At 59.4% G+C, this 18,110-nt stretch overlaps 1 protein-coding gene across 6 annotated transcripts in view; it reads right to left on the bottom strand.

Moving 5' to 3' along the window:
• Nucleotides 1-7,065: 7,065 nt before the first annotated feature.
• Nucleotides 7,066-18,110, bottom strand: part of NTNG2 (netrin G2) — a 74,238-nt gene continuing 63,193 nt past the window's right edge. For 2 of the 6 annotated variants that reach the window (XM_033858926.2, XM_033858927.2), the window contains exons 5-11: nt 17,887-17,913; nt 16,821-16,958; nt 13,473-13,547; nt 11,916-12,017; nt 10,318-10,485; nt 8,764-8,898; nt 7,066-8,062 (exon numbers count right to left, since the gene is read on the bottom strand). In XM_033858926.2, coding sequence (XP_033714817.1) covers nt 7,827-8,062; nt 8,764-8,898; nt 10,318-10,485; nt 11,916-12,017; nt 13,473-13,547; nt 16,821-16,958; nt 17,887-17,913 — 881 coding nt within the window. In that variant the 3' untranslated portion in view covers nt 7,066-7,826. Of the gene's footprint in view, nt 8,063-8,763; nt 8,899-10,317; nt 10,486-11,915; nt 12,772-13,472; nt 13,548-16,820; nt 16,959-17,886; nt 17,914-18,110 lie in introns of those variants that run through there. The other 4 variants (XM_073806731.1, XM_073806732.1, XM_073806733.1 and 1 more) reach the window with 4 other exon arrangements.

The raw sequence follows: 18,110 nt of genomic DNA, 5'->3' as shown, positions 1-18,110 counted from the left end.
TGTGGTACTAACGATGTTGGACTTACATCCACCTCTCGGGCAGAGTGACAGCGGCAGATGTAAATAGATCCCGGTAGCTGGAAGATGTCCACAATGTTATGGTTAGGTGGCAGTTATAGTTTTGTTCTATATACGTGTATATATGTGTGTGTGTGTGTGCGTATGTTTGTATATGTGTCTGTATATAGACAGGCAAACACAAAACGTTTCTATAGGAAAAAGGACATTCACCAAAATGCTGATAGAGGTTAGGTAGTTTTTTTTTTTTTTTTTTTTTTTGTAGTAGACTATTTTCTTAGAGCAGTTTTAGGTTTGTAGCAATATTGAACAGAAGGTACAGAAATTTCCCATAAACCCCCTGTCCCCACCAGCAACATCCCCACCAGATGGTACATTTGTTACAATCGATGAAGCTACACCGACACGTCGTGATCACCCAGAGCCCACAGCTTACATTAGGGGCTCACTCTTGGGGCTGTACAGTCCATGGCTTTTGACAAACGTGTAATGACTTGTACCCACCATCAGAGTATCATACAGAGTATTTTCAGTGCCCTGAAAATCCTCTGTGTTCTGCCTATTCTAGGGGGTAAATGTAAGTATTATATTCTGCATACATTTTTTCATTTTTCCATTTGTTGTACAGTGTGCATGAGTTACTTTTACAATAACTTTATTTTAAAGAAGACACACCAGTTCTTCAGTCATTCTCTCTCTCTCTCTTTTTGTTCTTTTTTTTTTTTTTTTTGGTTTTCTGGCCACCACGCAACTTGTAGGATCTTAGTTCCCGGACCAGAGATTGAACCCCGGCCCCCAGCAGTGGAGGCACGGAATCCTAACCACTGGACTGCCAGGGAATTCCCATCATTTTCTCTTTTTTAAAAGGTGTTGCCCCAGAGTCTGTGGAAAAAGCCATGTTAACAAACCTTCATCATGTCCTGTGATGCTCCGGTTTCCGAGGTGGGCCGTGGGATGTCAGCAGTGTGGTACCGCCACGAGCCTTCCGCAGGTGCTCACCATCTCTGGGGCTGTGTAACCTCCTCTTCCTCATGGAGGGCCCCCTGCCCTCACATGGCCTCCTGGCCTTCCCATCCTGTACCCCCAGAGCCAGGGGGCACAGTGGGGGCTTAGGAAAGGGGTTATTGAATGAATGGCTAGAGGGACAGCTGCTCTGGGAGGAGACCTCCAGCCACCTTCCCTATCAAGGGAAGGACGCTGTGCCCAGGACACCCACCTGGGCCCTCCGGTCCTGGCCCTGCGGACCCGAGGTCCCCACAGTGCCAGGTGCGTCTGCAGCTGGGGTGTGATTGAACTCACCAGCTGGGCACCTCCTGACCTTGTGATACGAGGTGTCCCGGGCTCACGCAGACTGTCTCTGTCCAGCCATGGAATCGGACTTCACTCCGAGGAGCCCTGGTTCCTCTTAGGGGAGGAGCATGTTTAGAAACCAAGATCTGGGCTCCAGCTTTTCACCCTTCACAGACCACCAGTATTGGCTCCTCTGCTGGAAGCTCTTTCCAGAACTGAAGTCCCAGGAGGAGCAGGGTTGCCACTGGCCCAGCAGATCAGGGCCTCCCCAAGTTCTGCCTCCTATGTCTCGGTGAGCGTGATGGGAGTGAAGATGCCCTGAATGTGATCCCCTCCCTAATCTCTTCCTCCCGGTGGAGGATGAAGAGGGGCTGTGATGCCTATAGGGAGGAGAGGGTGCTCACTGTGCCCGGGCTGGTGTTGGGCATCAGGGGTGGCAAGCAGTGTCTGCCTGGTTCCTTGTGCCCTGGGACCCGGCACGTGGAGGTCTAGGGTATGTGCTGGGTGAGGCAGGGAAGGAAGGAAGGAAGGAGAGACCGAGTGATGCGGCCCCCCCTTGGCAGGCTTTGGTGGGGGAAGGAAATGGATAACAACAGCTGACACCGGTCACTTACATTGGGGCAGCACTGCATGTATTAACTTCTTCAATCCTCACAATAGCCCCATGACGTAGGTGCTGTTTTTCACAACCCCATTTCACAGGTAAGGAGACTGAGGCACAGAGAGATGGAGTAACTTGCCCAAGGTCATCCAGGTGGTGGAGAACAGCTTCGAACCCAGGTGGTGGGATTGAGAGCCCCTCAATGCCATCCCTTCTGCCTTTAGAAACTCGCTATCCCCCACCCCCCTTCCCCACACCCCCATGCTGCTCGAGGGGAGAAATGTGGGCACTGGGTCAGCTGTGAGATGTACAGCGCAGGACAGGCCCCAGTGCCTTTAGTGTCAGCTGCAGGGCACAGCTCCGGGAGCTCCCGGGACTCTGGGACCCATTCCAGCTGCTCCTGGCCGGGTCCCCAGGGCCACTTGCTCGGTCAGTAAAGCAGGCGTCCTCTGGCCAGAAGCCATCTGTAACACGGCTGCCGCAGGTTCACCCACCTGACCTCCGGCCTCATCCCCCGCTTGCTGGACTGAAAGGTCTTCTGTGCCTCTGGGAGCCCAGCCACAGGGGTTCTGGGGGCCTGGCCAGACCCTGTCACGTGGGAGAGGTGCATGGGTGGGGCAGTGGGCGGGGAAGAGGGCCACTGGTGGGGGCAAAGAGGAAAAGGGTGAAGTTTTTCATGTCCTTTTAAAATTAAAAGATCTCCTTTGATAGGATGTATTGCTAAATTTTGTAAAGCAGGCTAAAGAAGGGTGTGTATAAGATGAGGCTATCATTGCTAAGATAAATAAAATAGAAGGAAAAAGTGGCAGCTTTGCGGCTCAGTGTTACAAGCTTGGGCTTCTGCCCCAGAGAGACTGCACTCGCAACCTGGACTCAGCCTCTTCCTGGCTGTGTGACCCTGGGCAACTTGCCCACCCTCTCTGTGCTGGATAGTCATTGTTTCTTTGTGCCCCTCCTCTGGATGGGGAAAGACAGCCCACCTCCCTTGAGGGAGTGGGAAAAGCTGGACAGAAGGGTGTGGGCACACTGTGTGTGGCCTGCCGGGGACGCCAGCAGGAGGCAGGCCTGGGCCAGGGTGGTGCCCATGGCAGCATCAGGGCCTCACAGGGACAGCAGCGATGGCTCTCTGGCCAGGATACTGGGTGGCGCTCCTGGCTTCACGGCACCACCCCGCCTCACCCCGTGCATCTGGCGTGTGTCTATGGGTCCTATGATCTTTCAAATACTCTTTTCTGCTTAAATCACCCAGAGTTGTCTTTTGGCACTGTGCCCAAGATCTCCGACCACGACACTTAGAGCCTCAGTGTTCTCAGCTGTAAAATGGCTCTATGACCAGAGCTCACTTCTCAGCTTCATCTCGGGGATCCTTGAAAGAAGATATATTCAACCTCAGCGCAACGCTTAGCACGGTTTTAACAAATGCTGGGCAAACGCTCTGTATCTAGGTTTGTTTTATGGGAAAGCACTGGAAATGTACTTCAGAAAATATTAACAGTTATTAGCTTTTGACGGAGGATTGTGGGTGATCTTAAGTTAAAAATTATTATTATTTTGCATTTCTGTTTTTTTCTAACTCCCCTGCACTCATGATTTGTGTTTTATAAAGGGGAAAATAAAAACGAGTAAATAAGGCTTGTCTTCCCTGGGCTTTGACCCTTAACCTCAGGCTTTTACCCTGGCCTGAGATGTGCAGGGATCTCTCGGGGACTCGGGGAGACTGGCCCAGCTGGAGGTGCAGGGCCAGGGCAGGGGTGCGGGCATGGGGGGAGCACCCTGCCCAGGCCTGTGGGGAGATGCCGACAGCTGCTCCCCAGGTGCCCATAAATGCCTCATAACTAAAAACGCCGACGCAGCAGGCCTGCTTATTTAGAGGGGGCAGGTGAGGGCAGGGGGCAAGGCATCTCCCCTGACAGCAAAGCCATTCGGATGACGCCCGGCTCCCCAGGGCCCCTCGCTCTGCCCTGGAGCCGCTGCAGGGGCGGAGGAGGGGTGTGGGCAGGAGCTGCAGGCCCCACCGGGTGGACAGCCTTTTGCCTGGGCTGCCGAGGCTGCAAGGCCTGGGTTCACACTCACGCTATCCTGAGTCACCTCCTGTCCCTGCTTCTTAGCAAGCGTGACTTCAGGCAAGTTACCTCCCATCTCTGAGCCTCGACTTCCCTCTCTGTTAACTGGGTAGACAAGCCCTTCCGCTGAGAGCCTTCTCAGCATGGGGCAATTTTGCCCCCACTTTGCGGTGCCCGGAGGGAGGGCTGCCGGCACCTAGAGGCTCGAGGCCAGGGATACTGCTAAACATCCTACCACACATAGGACAGCCGCTCCCCACCCCACCCCGAAAGAATTATCCAGCCCCAAATGTCAGTGGCCCTGAGGGTGAGAAACCTGCCCTAGGGTGAAGGTGAAGGTTAAGTGTAATCATGCGCGCCCCGTGCCCGCGACAGTGGCTGTTACCATTCATGCTGGGAAAGGGGAGCTTCTGCCTCTCAGAACCAGATGTCAAAACATGAGGTCTGGGACCAGGGCGCACCATTGAAAAGAGGCCGGGCTGTGACTTTGGGCTCTGCTAACCTTGTTGTCTCCTTTTCCCCACTGCCTGAAAGATGTCAGAGTTTTCCAAATGGGCACTGGCAGCTTTCCCTCCCTCCTCCGGCTGAGATCAGGGCCTGAGCCGAGTCCTCGGGGACCTGGGCTGCCACTCTGATTTACAATGTGCTCCACCTCCCCGGCCCTTGCTTACACAGAGACTAGTCACAGGGAAGCTGACAGAGCACTGCTGGTCTGGCAAGAGAGGTCAGGGCGGACAGAGTGCTGCCCACTGAGGACCCCTCTTCCCAGACCCCTCAGGGCCTTCCAGGGACACACCCAGGGTGACACCAAGGGGTATGTGTGTGTGTATGTTCAGTGGAAGCTGCTGGTGCCCGACCCAGAGCCCGTCTATGGGAACCCCCCCTCCACTGCTGTGATGCCTGTTACAGCCGCCCATCTTCTGTACTGGGGGGCCCCCAAATGCAGCATGAAGCCAACGGCATGAGACTGCCCCCTTGCCTCAAGACGTGATTTAAGCTCAGAGCCCCGGTGGGTGGACCAGGCTGAAGCTGGGCATCCTCACTGGGCTTCCCCGCCCCATCCTAATTCTCTCACTCCCTTTCACATGTATCCTGACAGCACACCCTCCGCAAATCCACGCACTGAACCCCTGTCTCAAGCTCTGCAAATAAGGGACCCAGACCCAGGACTGTGTGTGTGTGTGTGTGTGTGTGTGTGTGTGTGTGTGTGTGTATTTGGGGGTGAATGATCATGGTTCCTTCATATGTTAATATCATGATGATTAGGAGGAAGGCGACCATGCTTACAAATTGCACCCTGCAGTTGGTGTTTTATCTAGAGGTGGATTTTGGTCAGCCTGCCCTGTGCTCCTTTGAAGGCGGAGGCAGGTCCTGTTCTGGAAGGAGGCGGCTTGACAGGCCCTGAACTCCTGGGCCTAAAGCCACTGCCATCTGTTGTCTTCGTTATGGGCAGTGTTATGACACAGGGGCTGTGGCTAAGCAGGGGTAACGTTGTAGTGTCTCTGCATCAGTGGACTCGGAGACCAAGAAGCTGGGTGGGGAGGGCCAATAACTTAGGAATTGGTAAGTCTGCGTGTAACAGAAAACCCAAAGACCAGCGTTTTAATCACATCAAGGTTTATTTTTTCTCACACGTTAAGAAGTGTGGAGATCAGCAACTAGGGCTGGCGTCCCCTGCCCTGCTAGGTCCTCAGAAAACCAACTTCCACCCTCTCGGCTCCACCATCCTGTGGGGGTGGCTCTCCCACCCCATGCCACCAGAGCATGGCGAGAGGGGGGAAGAGAAACGCTGGGGCCCCAAACTTGGCCAGCTGGGGCTGGGTGGGGAGTGAGGGGAGGACAGGCTTCTACGGAGCTTTCTGGGGGCCCCGCCCATCACTCCTGCTTATAGCCCATTGGTCAGAGCTGTCACATGGCCCCTCCCCGTCCACGAGGACCCCAGGGATGTTTTCTTCTAGCCACTTGGGCCACGGGGCAGGGGAAGGGGCGGAGCTGAAAGAAGGCACTTTCTTGGGGTTAGGAGCAGAGGGAGATCTGGAGGCCAGGAGGGGGTCAGTGTTTGACCCCGAGAGGCTCTAAGCATATTTTATATCCACCTGTAACCATGTTGTAATCTCTTGTCATCCTCAACTTTTGTTAAACTCCGTCTGAGCCTTGCTTTGGGGACTTGCCGGAGGAACGCAGTTTTAAACTTCCCAGCCTGGAAAGAGCGGCTGCAGCCAGAGGGTAACTTTAGGGGGTGGGGAGCGGGGGGGAGGGGTCGGCTGTAGGCGCAACAAAGGACCAGAATCTGATCCGTGGGCTGGGAATCTTCCAGGGCTGCTGGGAAGTAAGCAGGTGGGCAGGGAAATCTGGATCTTCTTGAGAGACAGCAGGGAAATCCAACTCCCAAGGGCCAGAAAGACCCACGGGCACCCCAGAAGCACAGGGCTAAGCTGAGGCACCCCTTTCTTTGGAGCTCCCTTTCACAATTCCCACACTGCCCCGGTCCCCTCAGCCGTCACCTTCCTGATGCTCTGGAGGGAAAGAGGAAGGAGAGAGGAGAGGGGGGTCGGCTGTGGGTCTTTGCGTTGCCGCCTCCACCAGCCTGTGCCCACCCTGGCATGTGACCATCAGGGGGCTCTGGAAAGCGGTGGCAGCGGCAGACACTGGGCCTGAGGCTGGGGTCCAGCAGGCCTGATAGGACCCCCCATCCTGATTTATAAACCGGAGCATCAGAGTCGAGCCCTGTTAGACGGCTCTGTCAGTCGCTTGCCTTGCACTTTTCAGCGAAGGTATCAATGTCCACCACATGCTTTTAAATTTGAGGACAACCAAGGCAAAGTGCCAATAAGCTCTGGATTTTTTTTTTGGTGGTGGGGGGAAGGAGGGAGATAACCTCCCAAGTTTGGGGAACATTGTAGGTCTCTGCAGGGCCAGGCCTGGCCACATGGTGAGAGAGCTCCGGTGGCTACGCCTGCCTTTCACAGAAGGGCCTGGGGAAGGGACGGCCTTGAGCGCGAAATTGCTTCTTTAAGGCTATTTTGTGGACTCCCCTTTAACTCCCACACTTGCTGGGTAAAAAAGAACAGAAAGAAAACAGGCCCTGGAGGCAGCAGTGAGCAGATTCTTTACTGTCAGATTATACACCATCAACCACCCCCGTGGTGTCCAGCGTCCCCGCTCTTTGTCCCTCCTTATAGGGGCGGTTAATACAAACAAAAATAGTTCTCTACAAAAGTAAGTTTCCAGCCCTCCCAACCCTCCTTCCTAACTCCCTTCCCCCAGACAGCGAGCTCCTTGGTCACCAGGCCTCTGGAAAGGCCTGGGGTCTGGTGGGTTGTAAGGGAAGACAAAGAATAGAAAAGAGAATCAAGTCAGCGACTAGAGGTGTAGGCAACTGGATTTTCGGGTCCGCTGGCTGATGGTGAGCCAGGGACAGGCGCAGGGGGTGTCTGCAACAGTCGTGTGTGTTGGGGGGGGGGAGAGGGAAGCAGGAGGCAGGACCTGGGGCTGTTGGGATGAGCAGCTTCTCCCACGCCCCTGTCTCACCGCCAGCTAAAAAAAAAAAAAAAGGAAAGGGTCGGTGGGTAATATAAAAGAAAAACTAAGACCGAAATCGCGGGCCGCTGGGGCCGCGACCACACAGCATCCCCTGCTGCAGCGCCGGGGCGGGGGCAGGTGCCACTTCGGGGGGGACGGGGCGGGAGGACTCTGCTGAGTAGCACCTGGGAGCAGCTCGGGCCGCACCCTTCTGGCCGCCGGGCCTCCGACGCCGGCCCCCGGGCTCCCGGCTCTCCGGGCGCGGGGCGCAGGGCGCGGCGGGGCGCACGGACCGCCTCTCCCCACCCCCGGCCGGGGTTTCTCCGCGGGTCTCAGCAGTCCAGGCAGGTGGCCAGCCGCAGCAGCAGCAGGCAGCCGAGCAGCGTGGCGGGGCACGGGGCGGCCCCGGGCGCGCGGTCGCAGTCCAGGCCGCCGTCGGCGGCGCCGGGGTCGCAGCGGGGCTGCTCGCAGCGCACGCCGGTGTAGCCGCGCGGGCAGGCGCAGCGCTGGTTCTGCACGCAGGTGCCGCCGTTCTGGCACAGCAGCTGGTCGTCGTCGCACACGTTGGCTGCGGGGCGGAGGAGCGGTTAACTCGGGTGGCGGCCCGGTCCAGCCCTCCCTCTCCCCGCCCCGCGCTGGAGTTTCAGCCCCTGGGACGTGCGAACACTGGGGGCGCGGCCTGGACCGGGGGTGTTGGAGACTCAGGGCGCATTGGCGCGAAGCGTCCCGGCGGGGATGGTACCAAGGGCCGCGCGAGACCGGGACCTTGCCTCCCTCCCGCCGCTGCCCGGCTCTCCCCGCCCCGGTCCCGGCACTGGCCTTGGTGCGGTTCTTCAGACGCACCTGCTCTCCCGTCCAGAGCTTAGCACGTGCTACTCCACGTGCCTGGGGCGCCCTTCCACCCTCTTCCCGTGGCTAACATCGGGTCTCCGCTAGCCCCTCACTTCCTCGGACTGCCTCCCTCCCTCCCTCCCCGCAAATCCGCCAGCCTCCAGCCAACTGCAGCCAACGCCCGGCTCCACTTTGGCCTCCAAGCTCCTTCCCGCTACCGACTCTACACCAGCTAGCAACAGGCCCCGCCCACCACCCGGACCCTGCTTCGGACAACACCAGGCCCCGCCCACCTACAGGGCCCCGCCCCGGAAGCACCAGGTCCCGCCCCTGGGACCCACCCACCGACCCGGACCCGGACCCGACCTGGGCGGCCTCGAGGCCCCGCCCCGGGCCCCACAGCACGCGGCCCCGCGCAGGGGGGCGGCGCGCACTCACGGTAGCAGCCCTGGCGCCAGTAGTGCGTGGGGAGGCAGTCGTCGCACTTCGGCCCCGCCGCGCCCTCGCGGCACTCGCAGAAGCCGGTCTCGTTGCACCGGTCGTGCACGGAGCCGATCTGGTTGCAGTTACACTCTGGACGGACACGCGCACGGCGAGCGATCAGGGGCGACGTGCGGGCGCCGTCCGCACGGGCCCACCCCACCCGGCCCCGGCAACCCTCCCAGCAGGATCTCCGCACCCGCCGCTGGACGGCGGGGTGGGGACGCCTGGGGCGTCCAGATCTCGAGGGGACAGTTTTCATTTTCTCACATCCACTAAGCCCCTTCCCCTCTCTGGCTCTGGCGCTGCATGGCCCGGACCAGCCCCTTCCCGTCCCTGGGCCTGCGTCTCCGCTTCTGTAACTGGAACGGGCGCTGATCCCTCCCGGCTCCAAAGAGCTATGACTGACAGGTGGGAGGAGCCTCAGCGGAGGCCACCGGCCATCCGTCCTGGGGGCCGGGGTGTGTGTGCGGAGGGGGCAGGGTGTAGTCGGCCTCCGAAGCTCCTCTCCAGGGCGGGTGGAGGAGCAGCCCCAGAGGCCTCCCGCTCGCCCTGCTCCGTGGGAGAAGCCGAAAGCCCCCACTCTGGGAGTCCTTGTCGCCTAGTGCCGGGCCCGGGGGTGGGGGGCGGAGGCAGACAGGCAAGGCAAGAGGAGGCGCTGGGGGAGACGCCTCTAATCGGATCCAGAGGCCCTGCCCTGTCCCTGCTGCTGGCTGGTGTGACATGGGCAGCACAGTTCCGTTGGGATCACTTTAGAGTTGTGATGAAATTATCCGAAGGCCGCTGCCATGATGCAGACTGACAGCTGCAGCTTTGCGGGCGGCTCCCCCTGTGCACAGCCGGGGCTGGCCTGCTGGGCGGGGGATGGGCAATGGGTTCCCAAGGGCGCTGGGCATCGGAGGGCTGAGAACTGGCCTCTACGGGAGACAGTCTTCCAGACTAGTGGGTGTTGTTTGTGGGCCACATGTTCGGTCTTTTGGGATGGCCTGCCTCTGCCTGGGCCCAGGGCCCAGGGCCCCTATAGATTTCCTTCTTTACCCCAAAAGCCAGTCCTGGAGCAGAGTTTAAAGAAAGCCAACCGTCTGCCCACTGGGGGTGGAGGGCATATAAAGTTTGAGAAAAGACTTCATTTGAAGAAAAGCTTCAGTTCCCCCAAAATGGTTGAAAACCCTTGATCTGATCCACCTCCCTATTTTACAAACAGGGAAACAGCCCCAGAGGGGGGAAGAGAATTGCCCAAAGGCACACAGCCCGGCAAGCCCTAGAACCCGTCTTTGACTGGAACTAGTGGTTCTGAAATGCCAGTGCCTGCAGGGAGGACCACGTGGGGAGGCAGGTTATTAATAGAGCGGATTCTGTATTTAGAGCGGGCCCAGGAATTGGCGTTTCCCCAGCCTCCCCCGGGGATTCCAATGCAGGGGTGCCCCGATCCCGTCTAACGCTGCTCTTCTGCCTCGCACCCTGGTCCACACACTCGCGTGCGGGGCCCCCGCCTCCCAGCCGAGGGCTCACCAATGCACACGTTCTCGTCGTCCAGCTCCGCGGAGCCGTTGCGGTAGTAGCCCAGACGGCAGTGCTGGCAGTGCTGGCCTCGTGTGTTGTGCTTGCAGCTGACGCAGGTCACCACGTTCAGGAAGTCGATGTAGCTGCAGCGATTGGAGTGGCCGTAGCACTCGCAGTCTGGGCCGGCCAAACGTGAGAAACACCAAGGGTCAGAGAACAAATGGCAAGCGTGCCTTCTCGCTGCCCCTCCCTGGTGCATTCCGGAAAACGGAGGCCAGGGGTAGGACCTGGCACAGGATGGTGCCCTGGGTCTCTGACACTTCTGTACCATGTGGGGAGAGATGGGCCTGCTAGCTTCGAGCCCGAATGAGAACCAGTGTAGGCCCAGCTCACAGATTACCACCTGGCCCCATGGACAGGGCACCAGGGAGGGCCAGTGGGCAGCATCCGCTAAAAGCCTGGCCGGGTACCAGGGCAAAGTGCTTTCTGGAGGGAGGCCCTCATGATACTGCGGGTGGTTAGATATGATTCATGCAGGGAAGATGGGTCATGCCGTCAGACCGTGAGCTCAGGGAGGGCGGTGCCCGGGTTCATGGCGTTCACCACGGTACCCCAGTGATTCAATGAAGGGTAGACGCATGCATGAACGCTGGAGAGGATGGAAAGGGCCAGGAGCTTCCTGCCCATGCTGCTTTGGAAGTTGGTTGGAAGGAAAACACCCACCTGCAGGACCCTTTCTTATTAGCCTGAGCTGTTCTGCAAATCTCATTGGCATCAGAGGGCCTGCTCTTGCACGACCCTGAGAGTGAATGCTGCCTTAAAGTTTGTGCCCCCAGCATCTCACCTTGACTCCTCCTAGCCCTGGCCCAGCTTCTGACTCTCACCGGAGGCACCTGTGACCACCTGGGGCAAAGGCCCCGGGGTTTGGAGGTGGCTCCCATGACATCATCAAGGGGCGGGGTTTGGTGAGGAGGGTCACCTTCCCTGCCACAGAGGGGGGCATCCCTTGGTGTCCCTCCTAAGAGGCTCGACACCCCCTTGAACAAGAAAGGATGCCGGCTCCCCGCTGTGAGACACCATCTGTGTATCTCTAGAGGATCCAACCCCCATTTTGTGATGCGAGAAGGAGGGACTGACCAGATGTCGAGGTCAAGGGCATGGGAGACCTCGGAGAAATGAGCCTCTGACATGTGCCCAGGAGGAGACGGTGAGCATTCCCACACCATGGCCTCCTGGACCTGTCCCCTTCACCTTGTCCCTCCAGGGACAGTGAGAAGGTGAGGCATCCTCCAGGTGTCCCAGATCTTGCTTCAGCCAAGATGAGCCCCTGGGCCACACCTCCCAGGGAAGCCAGGACAGGTTATTCCTGGCAGCTCCTGTGCCTGCCCCCGTGCTAGCCCACTGTACTTCGGACTCATACCTGCTCCCAGCTCCCTTGGGGAGGGGGGACTGGAGGCGAGAGAGAGGCTCCGTTTCACCTTGACCCAGCTACTCGGGGAGGGGGCATCGGTCCACGCACTGCATTGTTTTGTTTTGTTTTTTTCCAGTGGAGGTGGGGGGAGAGGGGCCGGAGGAGGGGCTGATCAGCCCCGGGGCCTTCCTCTTACCTTCGAATTCTTCAATAGGCATCACTTGAGGAGATTTGGGCCTGAGCTGGAAAAGTCTGGAGGCCTTGGCGGGGGCGGGGGCAGCGGCGGAGGTGCCCGCAGCTTGGAGAGATGAGAAAGAAGCTCTTTCATCAGCTGTGGTCCAGCTGCCCAGGGTGGGCTGTCCTGGTCGAGGTAGAGCTCAGCACAGGCTCCCAAGGTGCCCTGGGCAAGCTCTGAGCAGCTTTGTCACCTGCTCAGAGACGACACAGCACAACCAGGAGCACACGCAGAACCGGGCCTGCCTTTGGTCCCGCCTTGGACACCATCTACACATCCAGCTGGATTCATCCTTCCAAAGTATTCTCGACCTGCCGCATCCCTTATATTATGCTAAATACTTAGCTGAAGCTGGACAATTTTTTGACTGGTTGAAAACATTGCTTTGCACACCCTGGTACTCTTGCTGTCCCCTCTCCTCTCCAAACTCCCGGGAGCATCACGTCCAGCGTCTGTAGCTGCTATTCGAGATTTGGCCATCTCCCTTCCTTTCTGAAGCAAACTCCCTGCTCCAGCCAGAGTGAGTCCTTCCCCGTCCAGCCATGAGCACAGACTGCCCTGCCTTCCACTGCCCAGAATCCCAGCCCCGTATTTGCGGGGGAGCATGCCACGGTCTCCTCGGCTTCCACCTGGGAGGCTGTCGTGCCCCAGCGGGTCCAGGGCCGGGAAGTGGTTGCTTCAGCCTGCTCTCCGGGGAGGACGCCCTGACTCAGAGGCCGGCCAGGTTGCTGGGAACTGCAGACCCTCACCGTTGTGGGTTCGGCTCCGGAACTGCTTGCCAGCAGGGGGCGCCCAAAGCCCTGCTCACCACTCACAGCTGGCGCGGGAGGGAACTGGAGGTGTGGGCTGGGTTGCTGCCTAAGCCAGGCATTAGGGCTCAACGTCCAGGGAACCGTAAGCCGGGACCGGGGACAGCGTCCCATCTCGGAGACTCAGGCAGGCCCTGTGTGCCTCCTGGGTGTGCCCACGATGGCTACAAATGAGCCCGTGGGCCCCCACGTGTTTCTTCCCACTGCGGTGGGAGAATGAGGCTCTGGGCTTGGTCTCAGTGCCTTCCACGACCCCTCCCTGCATCTCGCTCAGTCAGGCCGCTTCTCCCTGCCATCCCACCGCCAAGCCTTTGCCCCAGCTGGTCCTGCCGCCTGGAAGGCTACCTTCCCCCTTCATCTACTCACAGCCAACCCCCTGCAGGAAGCCCTCTCTGACTCTGAGCTCCACCTCGCCCAGGGTGTCCTGTGAGCACGATGGTGGGAGAGAGAGGGTTACTGTCATCAGGACAGGGTCTCCACTTGCCCCGGAAGCCCTTGGGGCTCAGGGTTAGGGTTAGAGTGTAGGACTGAAAGGGGTCGGGTGTGGTGATATCACTCGGGCTAAGTAGGTGAGAGTTGGGGGTAGGGGCAGGCAGAGCTCCAAGGCCCCTCCCCTCGGCGCCCTTGGGCCCCTTGCCACCCTGCGTCCCCACCCCGTGCCCCTGCTCCCTCCACTACAGTCTCAGAAGGAGCTCCCCGCTCCCCATACCTTCTGCACTGGAGGACACCTGGGGCCAGGGGGCGCTCGCCCAGAGGGGGGCAGCAGTAGATGGCCTGATCCACTCTTAGGGGAAAGAAGAGGAGAAACCAAGTTATGCAAGGGGCTGGGGCTGGGCGTATCCTGGGGACCTACTGAGGCATCACCGCATACAGGCCCCTTACAAGAAGCAGTACTATAAGAAGCAGCTCTGCCTACGCTGGCCAAATAGAACTGGGTTCAAATCTACAGGTGAGGCAGCGTCTACACTACGGCAGCCTAGGAAGGGCACACGGACACCGGATGGAAGCGGGACCCATGCCCGAGAACCTGCGTACTTTGGGCAGTCCTTTCTTCAGCGGGACACCTGATTCTTGAATTTCCCTCCCTGTGTGGCCCCCGTTCACACTGAAGGCTAGAGTTAGATCAAGTCCCATGTATCTGGGCCCAGACCTCTCTGCGCTGAAGTCTCTGGCCAATGGCCGTAAAGGGGGCATGTGTTCTGGCTAAGACATCAAACGTGTCCAGAGGGTCCTCTTCCTGTCCAACCCCAATCTAGGGACTGGAGCATCCTCCCTGACCCCTAGATTGGGCCCATTTTCACCAGGGACCCCAACGTGAGTCAGCCCCCAAATGCCACCGTGCCCATCTCCAAGACTAACTGGACACACAGCAGGGGACGCAGGTAGAGCTGGCAAGGCAAGGAATCATTCTGTGCCGAATTTCAAAGGACAAACCCAGAGGGACAAGGGAGAAGTCGGATTTTTTCCGCTTCTTAAAGGGATTACGCACGATGCCGGTTGGTGGGGAAAGAAAAAGAAAATCTACCAGCTAAGAAGTGTGGGAGACTTTCCAGCTGGGACCCAAGAGCCTCTGGACATGAAATTGACATTTATGCAATGTTCAATGAGAAGAGGCTGCCGGTGTCCAAATTGGCAAGGGCTTAATTAGGGCCGCGATAAACCCGCCCTGAAGGCACTGTGCTTTGCAGCCTCTCTCCCACCACCCTCGGCAGCCAAGCTGGGGAGAGGGTTGATGGTCTTGAACAGCCTTTCTGCCGGCAGCCCCTGCCCTCCGGACAGCTTGACACTGGCAGAAGGGAGAAACATCTGGGCCAGGGGTTCAAGGGCCCAGGTGGACTTGGGCCAGAGCGCCTGAAGCACTTCTTGGGAGGTACCTGGAGAGAATCAGGACCTTCATGGGGGCCTGGGGGTGGAAAAGACTGGGCTGTCCAGGGACAGGCTCAGGTATGCAGGAGGAACCTTCTCGCAATGACCTGTGTCACTTGCCAGGGCCAGATGGAGGCCCCGTCTGTTCCTTCGGAGCTGGGGAGCTGTGCAAGCCAGGCCTTAAAGGCGGCACCACCTCCCAGACCCCCGAGGCCTCGGGGCCGTGGCACTGGGTGGCTGAGTGGGCAGGAAGCATCAGGAGTCGGTGAGCCCCGAGTTCAGGTCCTGCCTGTAATCTTGAGCAACTACTTCTTTTTTCTTTTTTCAAAACAGCTTTATTAAGTATAATTTACATACCATGAAAATCCAGCTGCTTCTTCCTAAGCCTTCATATCCTCACCTACGGGACTACGAAAATAACAGCCCCATCTCACGGGGCTGAGAGCAAGGAATAGAGTACAAGCTCCTGGCCCAGGAGACGTCCGAGCTCCACTAGCTGCAGCGAGTCACGACTCGTGGGGTGGGGGGAATGGGGGCCCAGGCACAGGCTTCGGTTGCTAAGGAGGTCTGATGATCCCCAAGGCTTGGGACACTCAGGCCACCGGCTGTCACACCGCAGCCGCCTTTTTCTCTTAATGCCTGCAGCCTGGCACTGAACTCAGGATGCAAAGTCGACCACGACCCCACTGAAGGACGGTCCTGCCTGGAGGGAGGGGCACGTTCTTCTCACCACCTGAGTCCTGGGGACCCTCACGATTCAAACCTTCTCTCGTCCAGGCTCACTGCCCTGACTCTGATGCTTTCCTTAATTCCTAGCTTTGCAGTTTGCACCCCTCGTACCACGTCAGAAGCAGCTCCAGAAACGGGGTCCGGGTTCCTCAATGTGTGTGTGTGAGCGTCTGGCCTCCCACCCAGACGGATCACCGTCTGCAGGCAGACACGGGACCTACCACGACTATTTTTGGTCCCGTGTGCCCATCACAAGCTCAGCAAAAAAAGCGCAAGTCTCAGGCGGCTGGACCAACTTGTGCCCGGAGCCCGGATTTCCAGAGTGACACACGTCCTCCATCCCAGAGAGGATTCCTGGGCCAAGAGGCCATCCCGAAATCCTCGAATCTCCCGGCTGGCCCCCTGCCCCCCGCAGATGTCTCCCGTGGAGAAGGGAAGGAGGGAGAAAGAAAAGAAGTGTGATGTGTCACCCTCTGGTCCAGTGGAGGAGCTGGGCATTTTCCACGGCATTCACTGGCTGGGAGCGTTCTGAGCACCGACCCCCAACAGGCCAAAGCCGGAGTGTCGGGGATCCCTCCCCAGGGGACAGAGGGGTCTCTGCCCGTTGGAAACACCACCCTTCCAAGGGTCCACAAGCGTCAGAGAGAGGAAGGGCCTCTGCACTGGCTGGCTGTTTGACAAGTTCTCTCTCTCTGCCCAAGGAGTAAGGGGCCCCTTACCCCGCCGCCTCTGCCCTGCAGAAGGGGTGGGGCAGAGGCGGGGCACACTGTTGGGGACCAGGGACCTTGGCCACATCTTCCCGGCAACCTCTGGGAGGGATGAGTCCTTTCAGACTCCTGGCACTCGCGGTAGGCAGGAGCCGGTGGGATGCCCCAAGTGAGGCCGGGTGAGACAAGGGGGCCACCCCAGCACCCCAAGCCTTGAACACACCCCTGGCCTGGCCCTGCCCCGAACGGCCCAGCAGCCCAGAGTCTGAAAACGCCAGCTCAGAGGCTCCCTTCCGCCTTAATGATCTGAGGAGTCTACCTTCTTGGCTAACCCTGCACTGTCCGTTCCTGGGGGTCAGCTGCTGATGGGCAGGGGGCAGAGCCAGGGCTAGGATGGCTGGTGGGGGCGGGGCCTGGGCCGGCTCCCCTGGGCATCCCCTGCTAGGTCAACCCGCCTTTTGGCCAGGCTGAGCAGTGCCCTGGTGGGGGTGGGCAGCAGGAAGAGGATGCAGGACTTTCATGGGAGCCCTGGATGCCCTGGCTGGGCCCAGTGACAGGTGTGTCCAGGCAGCCCGGAGGGCTCTTGGTGCCACGCTCTTGCGGCTCTGGGATCTAGCATTCTCTACGCTAAAAGCCAAGCCCCTGCCCTCCCCAGGGCTGATGCTCCCACATCATCGCACATCACAGAGAGAGGCAGGGACTCGGGCCAGAAGTGGGGAAGGGCAGGGCAGCTGGGGCTGTAGCTGGGCACCCACCTGTGGGCTGTGGGGTGCTGGGGGCCATGGGGGCCCAAGAAGTGGATGTGGAAGGGGCAGGAGTGGTGGGGTCCCCCCTCACGGCCACAGCGGCCACAGGGGCTTTGGGGACGGGGTCTTTCCGGGACCTGCTGATGCCTGGTAAGAGATGAGAAAAGCAAGAGAGGGTGGGGGAGTTGGTGGGTGTGCAGCAACGCAGAGGGGCAACTTAAGACCCCCACGAGTGGACCAGCGTCCCCGCCAGGTCCAGCTTCCTCTGGCCCCCTCTCCGCCCGCTGGTGCCCCCCAGGGAGCAGCCCCGGGGCTGAGCGTGGCCCCAAAGAGCCCTGGCGGAGGGAGGCGGCGCCCCTGGAAGCCTTCCTGAGACTTGGGGTCTGCACTGGCTGGCTGTTTGACAAGTTCTCTCCTGCTGAATCTGAGAGCAGATGGCGATACCCACCTAGGGGGGCGGTGGCTTCAAGGATGAAACGCGATAGTACGAGTATCCTGCTTAGCCGACGCCTGGCACTGTGCGTGCTGGCTGATGACTTCGTGATAGGTGGTCACCCCCTACCGCCCTGCCTCACCTTCCCTGTGGAGCTCTCGGGACTCCCCTGACCCTCCTTCAGATGGTCTGGCTGCTCTGGGGCCTGAGCTGACCCGGACGCGTCGGGATCCGGGCTCAGCCTCCCCGTGGGCGAGCGGCTGCAGAGGTGATAGCTGCGGGCTGCCCGGAGGGAGGCCGAACCCCATGGTCAGACTGGGGGGGAGGGGTTCTGCCACTGGTCGGGGAAGGTGACCCCCACTCTTGCCTGGCAGGAGAGGGAGGGGCAGAGAGTGCCCCCGGGGGGCCAGGGGACCTTTCCAAAGCAGCACCAGCTGAGAAGCTAGGGGGAGGAACTGTGAGACACGAAGGAGGGGGAAGAAGCAAATGGATTAGAGGAGCGGGTGGTGAGGCCTATGGACCCAGGGGGACAGGAAAGCCCTGTCTCTTCTCTCCTGCTCCTCCCGGGACATGCAAAGAGGCTCATGCACTGGGGGCCCCAGTCGCCTTCCCAGGGTGGTGGTGACCCAGGTGTGTACTTACTGCCAACGGCAGAGCCTGCGGCGGCACCTGCGGAGAGAGAAGGGTCACAGCAGAGTCAGGGGCCCGGCCACCTCCTCCCTGCAGAGGAGGGGGTGGCAGGGCTGGGGAAAGGAAATCAGGGGGCCTGGGCACCTCTCCGTGCAGGGATTGGGTCAGATCATCCATTCCATCCTCACTGGCGCCCTGAGAGGGAGGGGCCCCTATGAGCCCATCTTGCAGATGGA

This window comes from Tursiops truncatus, chromosome 6 (genome assembly GCF_011762595.2).
Source record: "Tursiops truncatus isolate mTurTru1 chromosome 6, mTurTru1.mat.Y, whole genome shotgun sequence".
Taxonomy (NCBI): domain Eukaryota; kingdom Metazoa; phylum Chordata; class Mammalia; order Artiodactyla; family Delphinidae; genus Tursiops; species Tursiops truncatus.
The sequence above is the reverse complement of the archived record's forward strand: the minus strand, read 5'-3'. Positions and strand labels throughout refer to the sequence as shown.